We start from the raw sequence: 12,163 nt of genomic DNA, 5'->3' as shown, positions 1-12,163 counted from the left end.
GTTTATGTTCCTCGTTCTAATGCGATATCCGGTCCCCGTGTGGCTCCTGATGGAAAGTGTCGTGTGCAGACGGACCCTCACTTTCGTGCAGGGAGCTCTGCTCCGGTGAGCACAGTGACAGCTGCTCCCTGACAGATTTGGCATCGGCAGAACTTGACACATCTACGGAAAGATTTAAAAAAAAAAAAAAAGCACAAAAAAAAAAAAATACAGTTATGGACTTGCCTCAGAGATTTAAGCAAATTATGTTTAAGCTTTTGGGTAAACACTGAGATTATACCTGTTCATACGCTAAGCCTCACCGTATCATAAACCATAAGGAGGTTTTATAGAACTAAATCCTGTTTGTTTCATCTTTAACTAGCTTTTAAATGAAATAGCCTTAACACACTGTGTGTGAGAGAGAGCTAAGGATTAGGTATTAGCATCAGCCAGAGCTTCCTGGAACAGTCCTTCAGAGCCCCTATAGAACTCTGCCTGAGTTTCTCACTCATTAAAATAAACAAATCTGGAGATAATCACAAAGTCAAGCACCACAACTACTAATTAGAAGGTGACCAGTGTTCTATAAAGGAGATACGCAGAACCATGGCCTCACTTTTTGTTTATAAATGCCTTGAGACCTCAAGAATGGCACAGGAATAGTTTTAAGTGTCAACAATAAATCTAATATAGTAATTTTTACGATGAAAGTGATTCATATAGATAGCGGTCTGAGTGAATGACCTTGACGTCCGTAACGTCACAGCAGGAAGTCAATCGGTCTCATCGCCATTTCCGCTATACTAAAACACAGAGCTGACTGCAACTCCGATCCTCCATTTTGAGCTAATTTATCGCTATACCACATAGATGTGTTGCTGCACTCACCAGCAACACGACAGAAGGTGGATTTACATTGCATTCATGGCCCGAGAATGTTCAAACTGCAAAGATTTGGACGCGTTTTGCGAGAAGTTCACGGACACACTGGGCGCCTACGAAGTGGTCTCTCCTCTGCACATTTTACTGAAGACTCGTACGAGACTTCTGATCTGTTGAGGAGCGTTGGCTATAAGCCCAGATTGAAAGAGGGTGCAGTACCAACAATTAAAGGAAAAGAAAACTACAAGAAAAGGATTTTTTTTTTGAAAAAGAAAGTAAGTTCAGTTGCACCAGTTCTCCCGGAGTGTGAGCCGAGGGTTGTTGGTAAAACCCGGGACGGAACGTGACATACAACCCCGATTCCAAAAAAGTTGGGACAAAGTACAAATTGTAAATAAAAATAGAATGCAATAATTTACAAATCTCAAAAACTGATATTGTATTCACAATAGAACATAGACAACATATCAAATGTCGAAAGTGAGACATTTTGAAATTTCATGCCAAATATTGGCTCATTTGAAATTTCATGACAGCAACACATCTCAAAAAAGTTGGGACAGGGGCAATAAGAGGCTGGAAAAGTTAAAGGTACAAAAAAGGAACAGCTGGAGGACCAAATTGCAACTCATTAGGTCAATTGGCAATAGGTCATTAACATGACTGGGTATAAAAAGAGCATCTTGGAGTGGCAGTGGCTCTCAGAAGTAAAGATGGGAAGAGGATCACCAATCCCCCTAATTCTGCACCGACAAATAGTGGAGCAATATCAGAAAGGAGTTCGACAGTGTAAAATTGCAAAGAGTTTGAACATATCATCATCTACAGTGCATAATATCATCAAAAGATTCAGAGAATCTGGAAGAATCTCTGTGCGTAAGGGTCAAGGCCGGAAAACCATACTGGGTGCCCGTGATCTTCGGGCCCTTAGACGGCACTGCATCACATACAGGCATGCTTCTGTATTGGAAATCACAAAATGGGCTCAGGAATATTTCCAGAGAACATTATCTGTGAACACAATTCACCGTGCCATCCGCCGTTGCCAGCTAAAACTCTATAGTTCAAAGAAGAAGCCGTATCTAAACATGATCCAGAAGCGCAGACGTCTTCTCTGGGCCAAGGCTCATTTAAAATGGACTGTGGCAAAGTGGAAAACTGTTCTGTGGTCAGATGAATCAAAATTTGAAGTTCTTTATGGAAATCAGGGACGCCGTGTCATTCGGACTAAAGAGGAGAAGGACGACCCAAGTTATTATCAGCACTCAGTTCAGAAGCCTGCATCTCTGATGGTATGGGGTTGCATTAGTGCGTGTGGCATGGGCAGCTTACACATCTGGAAAGACACCATCAATGCTGAAAGGTATATCCAGGTTCTAGAGCAACATATGCTCCCATCCAGACGACGTCTCTTTCAGGGAAGACCTTGCATTTTCCAACATGACAATGCCAAACCACATACTGCATCAATTACAGCATCATGGCTGCGTAGAAGAAGGGTCCGGGTACTGAACTGGCCAGCCTGCAGTCCAGATCTTTCACCCATAGAAAACATTTGGCGCATCATAAAACGGAAGATACGACAAAAAAGACCTAAGACAGTTGAGCAACTAGAATCCTACATTAGACAAGAATGGGTTAACATTCCTATCCCTAAACTTGAGCAACTTGTCTCCTCAGTCCCCAGACGTTTACAGACTGTTGTAAAGAGAAAAGGGGATGTCTCACAGTGGGAAACATGGCCTTGTCCCAACTTTTTTGAGATGTGTTGTTGTCATGAAATTTAAAATCACCTAATTTTTCTCTTTAAATGATACATTTTCTCAGTTTAAACATTTGATATGTCATCTATGTTCTATTCTGAATAAAATATGGAATTTTGAAACTTCCACATCATTGCATTCCGTTTTTAGTTACAATTTGTACTTTGTCCAACTTTTTTGGAATCGGGGTTGTATTATCGCTCGGGCAGTGACCTCCCCGCGGTTGTTGCTAAAACTGGTGACGTCCAGTTCCGTCCCGCGTTTTAGTAATTGCCTGAGCCGAGCAGTAATGGCGGAGTACTCAGTATGGAGAAAATGGAGCATGAGTGGCGCAGCTGTCTGATTTCTCCGCTGGATATGCTCGCCTCAGCAGCAACATCTCGCCCTTACGTGGAAGAAGTGAATGAACGGAGAACTGAACGAACAACTGAAAGTCAGATTGTTTCAAAACAATCGACGGGTAAGCTCCGACTCTCATTTGGACACAAAACAACAAAAACACGCGTTGTTTACCTGCATTTAGATTAATACATGTAACTTGTATTGTGTGTTTAAGTTACCGGTATAAGATTATTTAATTTGCTCCAGAATGTGATTGTCTCAGTTCATCTGATTATTTAATTAGCCTTTTACGTTTTATCAGTGAAAATGCATGCATGTACATGTATGTTGCATAAGTTATAACACCCATCCTGTTTTAATGAGAGTCAACCCACAATCAGTGAAGTCAAATCAGTCTTAGTTGAGCGAGTCGGTAACGGGATTTCTTACTTTCACCATAAATTTTTATTTATATGACTTTGGTCTATAGCTGTAAAAGGCCTCGGCCTTAAAACCGGTTCCTGCTGTGACGTCACGCACTCAGGGCTGGCTGGCTCAGCGGGGCAGCTCCAATGCCAACGTTGCGGTCGATTTTAACTCTCAAAAATATATATTTTTTTATTCCCGTTTATGCAGCAGACAAGAGTCAAGGATGGAGATACTATCCACTCAGAAATGTATTTAAAAATAAAAAGGTTCTGCATATCTCCTTTAAGCTTTTAATAATGACGTCATGATGTATCCAAATCCTTCATTTGATTCGACTGAGCAGATGTTTAAAAGCGTCCTTATTTTGCAGTCTTGAGAAGGCAGAAAGTCCGCGGCCTCAACCCTGGGCACTCCATGTCATGCAGCTCTGTTTCATATGGATGACGGTAGGCTCCACAGAGAGACTGTGTATGTGTTTGTTTTTTTCAGCGTGCTGTTTGCGCATGTTGGTGGACTCTGTGACCGAGTGGCCCTGACATCTGTAGCAGGAGCTCTCGCTGCACCAAGTGGGTCTGTTCTACTGAGCTTCCTCACCACCTCCTCACTTCACCAACACACTGCAGTCTTTGCAAGTCATGTCCACGAACAGCACCCAGACTATTATCCCGTCTGATAGACTGCAGACGGCCACACACACTTAAATCTTTAAAAAAAAAAAAGGGCTTAATGTTGAAGGAAAAGGACCAATTTTCAGTGCATGTGAAAACTATATTAAAAAAAAAAAAAGCATCCAGATGGTTGTGTGAATTATTGATACAAGCTGTAGCATAAAGCTAACAAATTGCTTTAATTGGGTTATCGTTTATGAGCTCACAGCATATGGCTGATATGGGGAGCAGTAATCAAGTTTAACGTTATAACAGGAATTCATTACCAGTGGGACACTACAAATCCTCCTGCGGCCATATCTGGCCATCACACACACATGCCCCTTTCCCACCAAAGCAGTTCCAGGGCTGGTTCGGGGCCAGCGCTTAGTTTAGAACCGGGTTTTCTGTTTCCACTGACAAAGAACTGGCTCTGGGGCCAGAAAAACCGGTTCCAGGCTAGCACCAACTCTCTGCTGGGCCAGAGGAAAGAACCGCTTACGTCAGCGGGGGGGGAGTTGTTAAGACCAACAACAATAACAAGATCGCGAAAGATCGCCATTTTTAAGCGACGAGAAGCAGCAGCTGTACAAACGCAAAGTCATCCATTATTATTGTTGTTGTTGCTGCCGCTGCTTCTTCCGTGTTGTTTTTGCTTCGATATTCGCGCCAAGGTTTATGCAAACGTAGCGACATAACTGACGTATACAGCGATGTAATGACGTGGCTCCCCTTAGCACCCCAAGCTATGGAAAAGCAAACTGGTTCTCAGCTGGCTCGCAAGTTGAACAAATTGTGAACCAGCACCAGCACTGGCCCCGAACCAGCCCTGGAACTGATTTGATGGAAAAGGGGTAACACACACACACACACACACACACACACACACACACACACACACACAATAATGGCTCTCACTGGGTCATTCTGCTTTCTCACTGGCAGTCTGGACTTCATCACTCTAAAGCGTGACTGTGAAGTGACGGCGCCGCTGGGACAGACAGTGATGCTGCACAAACTATCGAGCAAAGGTGCGAGCGTATGTCAAAGAGGATCGGCCGTGTTCTTCTAATGACTCGAAAGCGTGACTGTGAAGTGACGGCGCCGCTGGGACAGACAGTGATGCTGCACAAACTATCGAGCAAAGGTGCGAGCGTATGTCAAAGAGGATCGGCCGTGTTCTTCTAATGACTCGAAGGAGTATGTAACAAGGCAGGATTTACTGACTCTCTTCACGTGTCGTGCTCACCCTCAGGACCGACAGTTGTCTATTCATACTAACCCCGTTTCCAGAAAAGTTGAGATATCTTCCAAAGTGCAATAAAAACAAAAATCTCATTTGTTAATTCACGTGAACCTTTATTTAACTGAAAAGTACAAAGGAAAGAAAGCTTTTCAAAAGACCAACTTAATTGTATTTTGTAAATATAAACAAACTTAGAATTTGATGCCTGCAACACACTCAAAAAAAAAAAAGTTGGGACAGAGCCATTATTGCCATTGTATTACATCACCTTTCCTTTAAATAACGCTTTTTAATCGTACGGGATCTGAGGATACTAATTGTTGCGGTTTTGCAATTGTTGTCAATTCTTGGTTGATACAAGACTTCGGCTGCTCAACAGCCCGTGGTCACCGTGGTCTGAGTCTCCTTTTCATGATGCCACACACATTCTCAATCAGAGACAGATCTGGACTGGCAGCAGGCCAGTCAAGCACATGCACTCTGTGTCTATAAAGCCATGCTGTTGGAGCCTGTACAGAACAAGGCCTGGCATTGTTCTGCTTAAATAAGCATGGACTTCCCAGGAAAAGATGTTGCCTTGATGAATATCCAGCCATTATGTGTGGCCGCTTATCCTGTACAGGGTCGCGGGCAAGCTGGAGCCTATCTCAGCTGACTATGGATTGAGGGGGGAGGGTACACCCTGGACAAGTCACACATAGGCCAAGTTTACATTAGACCATATCTGTCTCGTTTTCTTCGCGGATGCACTGTCCGTTTACATTAAAACGCCTGGAAACGCCGGGAAACGGGAATCCGCCAGGGTCCACGTATTCAATCCAGATCGTGTCTGGTCCGGTGCTGTGTAAACATTGAGAATACGCGGATACGCTGTGCTGAGCTCTAGCTGGTGTCGTCATTGGACAACGTCACTGTGACATCCACCTTCCTGATTCGCTGGCGTTGGTCATGTGATGCGACTGCTGAAAAACAGCGCGGACTTCCGCCTTGTATCACCTTTCATTAAAGAGTATAAAAGTATGAAAATACTGCAAATACTGATGCAAATACTGCCCATTGTGTAGTTATGATTGTCTTTAGGCTTGCCATCCTTCCACTTGCAAGTGGTAAGTGACGCGCATACCCGATATGCACTGGGATCACACACACAGCGGCTCAGTCCCGAATCACTGCTCGTGCGCTTCACTTGCGCGCTCTGTGAGCTGCGCAGGGCCAGAGTGCGCACCCTCCAGAGGGCACTCGCTGTTCAGGGCGGAGTGATTTGGAGCGCAGGATGCCTGCGGAGCCGAGCGTATCCGTGTATTGGCGTTGCTGTGTGCACGCTAATCGTTTTAAAAACGTTAATCTGATGATCCGCTGATACGGTCTAATGTAAACACCACCATAGAGAGAAACAACCATTCACACCTACGGTCAATTTAGAGCTACCAATTAGCCTAACCTGCATGTCTTTGGACTGTGGGGGAAACCGGAGCACCCGGAGGAAACCCACGCAGACATGGGGAGAACATGCAAACTCCACACAGAAAGACCTCCGTCGGCCACTGGGCTTGAACCCAGAACCTTCTTGCTGTGAGGCAACAGTGCTAACTGCTACATCACCGTGATGAATATGTCTCTGTAAAATTCCAACATATGCCCCAAGATATCAATAGTACATTCACACACATGCAGCTCATCCATGCCGTGGGCACTGATGCCCCCCATACCATCACAGATTCTGGCTTTTTTTTCCACTTTTCTCTGATAAAAACTGGATATTCGTGTTCACCTTTGGCACGGAGAACTCGATGTCCAGTTTTCCCTAAAACAAGCTGAAACATGGACTCATTGTAGCACAGCATATGTTTCCACTGTCTTTCAGTCCATCTGAGATGAGTTCCAGTCCAGAGAAATCGGCGGCGTTTCTGTATTGAATTGATGAATGGCTTCCTCCTTGTGTAATACAGTTTCAGGTTGCATTTCTGGATGCAGTGACGGACTCTGTTAAATGACAACAGTTTTCCAAAGTACTCCCGAGCCCATGTGGCTATATTTGTCACATTAGCATGACGGTTTCTCAGGCAGTGCTGCCTGAAGGCTCAAAGGTCACGCCCGTTCAACAATGGTTTCCGACCTCGCCCTTTACGCACTGAGACGTCTCCAAAGTCCCTGAATCTTTTCACAATAAATGAGAATGTTCTTTTTGAATTGACTCACAAATTTTGGCATAAAGCAATGAGCCACGCCCCATCCTTGCTTGCAAAGTCTGAGCCTTTGGTGTATGCTCCTTTTATACCCAATCATATTACCAATTAACCTTCTTATTGTGGAATCTTCCAAAATGGTGTTATTTGAATATCCTATAAACTTTTCAGTCTTAATTTGCCTCTGCCCCAACTTTTTTTTTTTTGGAGTGTGTTGCAGGCATCAAATTCAAACTTTTCTTATATTTACAAAATACAATTAAGTTGGTCAGTAAAACTACTGAAAATGTTTTCTTTGTACTTTTGTCAGTTCAATAAAGGTTCACGTGAATTAACAAATCATAGAGTTTGGGTTTTAGTGCATTTTGGAAAATATCCCAACTTTTCTGGATCATTAATTAATAATCATTTAAAGCACGTTTTTTTGTTTCCCCCCTATTCCTCATCATATATTTAATTCATTGTCCTATATATATATATATATATATATATATATATATATATATATATATATATATATATATAGCTGGACAATATAATATCGACACTAATTAATTCAATTCTCAGTACAGTTTCATTTGTCTTGCAATTTTAAATAATATGCTACAATTAAAATTACATGACAAAAGATTTTCCAAAGATGCTGCGGATACCGTCGGGACTTGTGTAGATTTTTACTGACTGACTCTGTTGGCATTCACAGTAGCAAGTTTCTGATTTTTTTTCTTTTTTACCAAATATTTTTTCCTCCTGATATGTGAAATTCAAGCAATTTTCTAGCACTTCCAAGCTGCACGATCGGATGTTTTCCAGCACAACAATTCAAGTTCAAAACAGAGTTTTGAGATAAATGGAAGGCAGGCGCTATGTTTCTGAATGGCTTGCTCTTGGTAGCAGCTCATTACCAGGAAACCATCCCTGGGTTGAGCTCAATGGTTGGATGGAGTTTATTCATTTTGAAGAAGGTGGAATTTATACAAGGCCATGTTTATGTGACTTTTGATGTTTCACCAACTTGTGGATGGAATACGTGGTTTTTTTCAGACTGGGTGAGAATTTTATCCTGTTCCTCCCCCTGCCGCACTGTCATGGCTTCTTCATCAGTAAACGTGATGATACACGGAGTAACGTTTTGAGTGGTGTTGCTGGACAATTGCGCTTTGGCATTTTCCCATTGAGATTGGACCAACATCATTTCTATCTGAACGATTTTGATCATTTTGGGCAACTTTTTAAGATCTTCCAATCAGAGTGCTAGCAGCAAATCACATGACCACCTGAGTGAGAACTTCTGAAATTTTCAACAAAGATGGCGGTGTCTCAACTGCAGTGGCGCGAAGAAAAACAGAGAAGACTTGTATCTTTTTATGCCGGTAAGTTGTCGTGTGTAAACCCAAAGTGGTGAATTTACCTCATTAAATGCTTAGAAAACCAACAGACATCTATTTTATATGCTCAGGTTGGAATTAAGACATTGAGGGGGTTTTTTTTCAGCAAAGTGTAAACTGCCGTTAGCTAACTACTGCTCCACAGAGATTGACTGGGATTTAGTGAACTAGCGGTGGTTTTTGCTAACACAGTTAGCTAAAAGTAATCACTAGCTATGTAGGGATAACGTTAGCTCTCTTTTTTTTTTTGTGAGTTGCTCTTATGTGATTGGTCTGTTGCCGTAATTAGTTACCTGGCAACATTGCCTAAAAAGTTGCCCCATGTATCATCACCTTACCACATGCTACCTCTGAGCCATATAAAGCCTGCATCTTCTGCATCTTTCCGCAACACGTACGGAAGAAAGTGCTGTCTGCCCTCTTCCGCATACATGAGCTCACAGACGCCCGGGATTGGCTAGTGTCACTATGATTGACAGAGTGAGACGAGCCAATCATGGGAATCTATGAGCTCATGTATGCAGAAGAGGGCGAACAGCACGTTCCTCCGTTCGTCCTTGGATTTGTTGCTCTGTTTGATGGAGAAGCCCTTTACTGGTGATATCTGGGTTCTTGTAGCGGTTCTGTACGGATGTGTAGGCGCAGTGCAGCTCAGGAAAACTGGCATGATGCCAGCCCTCTCACCCAGACAGCACAGCCTGTTTTACTTTCTTGACTCCCGCCCATGGATAGCAGCTACATCATCGAGATTCGACCTCGATCTCCTGACAATCAGACGAACTTTTTTCTGTCACGAAGTTAAATTAAAATGTGTGTGGTGCTGCTACATTTCTCTGACAGAGTGAAATAGGCAGCTAGATAGATGGGCAGCTCATGATTTTTTTGTGAGTTGTAATAGAGATTGTATAACTTATTGTCTGTTCTGAAAGTAACAAAAGTGACAGCTGCAAATGTTTCAGTGTCCATCTTTGCGGTGTCTGTCTCCCTGGCAATAGATTTGCTCTAATCTGATTGGTTGTTGCCAATTGTCTGTTGCCCTAATCAGCTGCCCTGTGTCTCACCTGGTTGTCCGTTGCCGGCAACGTTGCCCAAAAAGTTGCCCTGTGTATCATCACCTTTAGAGTTTTCACTGTTCTCCATATTTAGCTAGCTCACTAAGCTACTCTCAGATCTGTTTTGATTCAGCAAGGGTATGGTGCATCCTGAACACTACTGGCTCTTGTGCAAGTCAGTCGAGCACTTCAACACGTTGTCATTCTGACTTCCTGTTTCAGAAGGAAATGTGTCAACATAGGGAATCAACCCCCAACGGCTTTAAATAAGGTCCTGAAACAATGCTATCTACAGTGGTGCTTGAAAGTTTGTTAACCCTTTAGAATTTTCTATATTTCTGCATAAATATGACCGAAAACATCATCAGATTTTCACACAAGTCCTAAAAGTAGATAAAGAGAACCCAGTTAAACAAATGAGACAAAAATTAAGGTCAGGACTTTGACTTGGCCATTCCAAAACATTAACTTTATTCTTCTTTAACCATTCTTTGGTAGAACGACTTGTGTGCTTAGGGTCGTTGTCTTGCTGCATGACCCACCTTCTCTTGAGATTCAGTTCATGGACAGATGTCCTGACATTTTCCTTTAGAATTCGCTGGTATAATCCAGAATTCATTGTTCCATCAATGATGGCAAGCCGTCCTGGCCCAGATGCAGCAAAACAGGCCCAAACCATGATACTACCACCACCATGTTTCACAGATGGGATAAGGTTCTTATGCTGGAATGCAGTGTTTTCCTTTCTCCAAACACAACGCTTCTCATTTCAACCAAAAAGTTCTATTTTGGTCTCATCCATCCACAAAACATTTTTCCAATAGCCTTCTGGCTCGTCCACGTGATCTTTAGCAAACTGCAGACGAGCAGCAATGTTCTTTTTGGAGAGCAGTGGCTTTCTCCTTGCAACCCTGCCATGCACACCATTGTTGTTCAGTGTTCTCCTGATGGTGGACTCATGAACATTAACATTAGCCAATGTGAGAGAGGCCTTCAGTTGCTTAGAAGTTACCCTGGGGTCCTTTGTGACCTCGCCGACTATTACACACCTTGCTCTTGGAGTGATCTTTGTTGGTCGACCACTCCTGGGGAGGGTAACAATGGTCTTGAATTTCCTTCATTTGTACACAATCTGTCTGACTGTGGATTGGTGGAGTCCAAACTCTTTAGAGATGGTTTTGTCACCTTTTCCAGCCTGATGAGCATCAACAACGCTTTTTCTGAAGTCCTCAGAAATCTCCTTTGTTCGTGCCATGATACACTTCCACAAACGTGTTGTGAAGATCAGACTTTGATAGATCCCTGTTCTTTAAATAAAACAGGGTGCCCACTCACACCTGATTGTCATCGCACTGATTGAAAACACCGGACTCAAATTAACTGCTAATCCTAGAGGTTCACATACTTTTGCCACTCACAGATATGTAATACTGGATCATTTTCCTCAATAAATAAATGACCAAGTATAATATTTTTGTCTCATTTGTTTAACTGGGTTCTCTTTATCTACTTTTAGGACTTGTGTGAAAATCTGATGATGTTTTAGATCATATTTATGCAGAAATATAGAAAATTCTAAAGGGCTCGCAAACTTTCAAGCACCACTGTAATCAATGTTATCTAATGTAATGCCAGTTTATTTGTTAAAATATTTTTGTAACTAACTGCTGTTTGGCAGAAATTAAAACGGCAAGACTAACCACTGGTACTGAACTTCGTCAGGATAACAGGCTCGCAAGAAACGCCTAATTAGTTGTGAAATTCCAGACCGATAATAAAATGGTTTATTTCCCCACCCCTAAATTTTATTCGCTCTAATTATACGGGGAAGAATCAAGCATTTTCCAAAATGTTAGTCAAAATGAAGCATGTCAAACCTTTAGAAAGCGAGAATTTGTAATATTTTTAAAGTATTCTGCATTGAGACCAGAGTTCAGCCAAAGTTTTGGCACTATAAACATCATACTGTATGTATTATATCGTGTGAATAGTGAACAAGTGTTTATAAATCATGACATGCCACATCACCCACTTCTAGTCATAAAAATAGAGAATTTTTCATCCAGACCGTGTGCTCCTTCTTTACATACGCAAAAAAAATAAAAATTATACAGAGACTGAACTGGATAAAGTCCAAGTTTCCCAGCTAAACAGCTCCTCAGTCTCTCTCTCTCTCTCTCACACACACACACCCGTCTGGGTGGCGGCCATGTTAGCTGAGTGCATTCCAACAGCTGTGTGCCTTGAATTTCAACAAAAGCTTCAAC

General features: G+C 42.4%; 1 protein-coding gene across 13 annotated transcripts in view; it reads right to left on the bottom strand.

Moving 5' to 3' along the window:
* Positions 1 to 12,163, bottom strand: part of LOC132892046 (plakophilin-4-like) — a 412,882-nt gene that overhangs the window by 154,508 nt on the left and 246,211 nt on the right. For 8 of the 13 annotated variants that reach the window (XM_060930383.1, XM_060930384.1, XM_060930376.1 and 5 more), the window contains one exon: positions 76 to 162. The exons of 3 other annotated variants lie outside the window; for them this stretch is intronic. In XM_060930383.1, the coding sequence (XP_060786366.1) occupies positions 76 to 162 (87 nt within the window). The remainder of the gene's footprint in view (positions 1 to 75; positions 163 to 12,163) is intronic. 2 more of the 13 variants (XM_060930378.1, XM_060930389.1) reach the window with 1 other exon arrangement.

This window comes from Neoarius graeffei, chromosome 9 (assembly GCF_027579695.1).
Source record: "Neoarius graeffei isolate fNeoGra1 chromosome 9, fNeoGra1.pri, whole genome shotgun sequence".
Lineage (NCBI taxonomy): Eukaryota > Metazoa > Chordata > Actinopteri > Siluriformes > Ariidae > Neoarius > Neoarius graeffei.
This window is presented reverse-complemented; position numbering and strand designations above follow the sequence as displayed.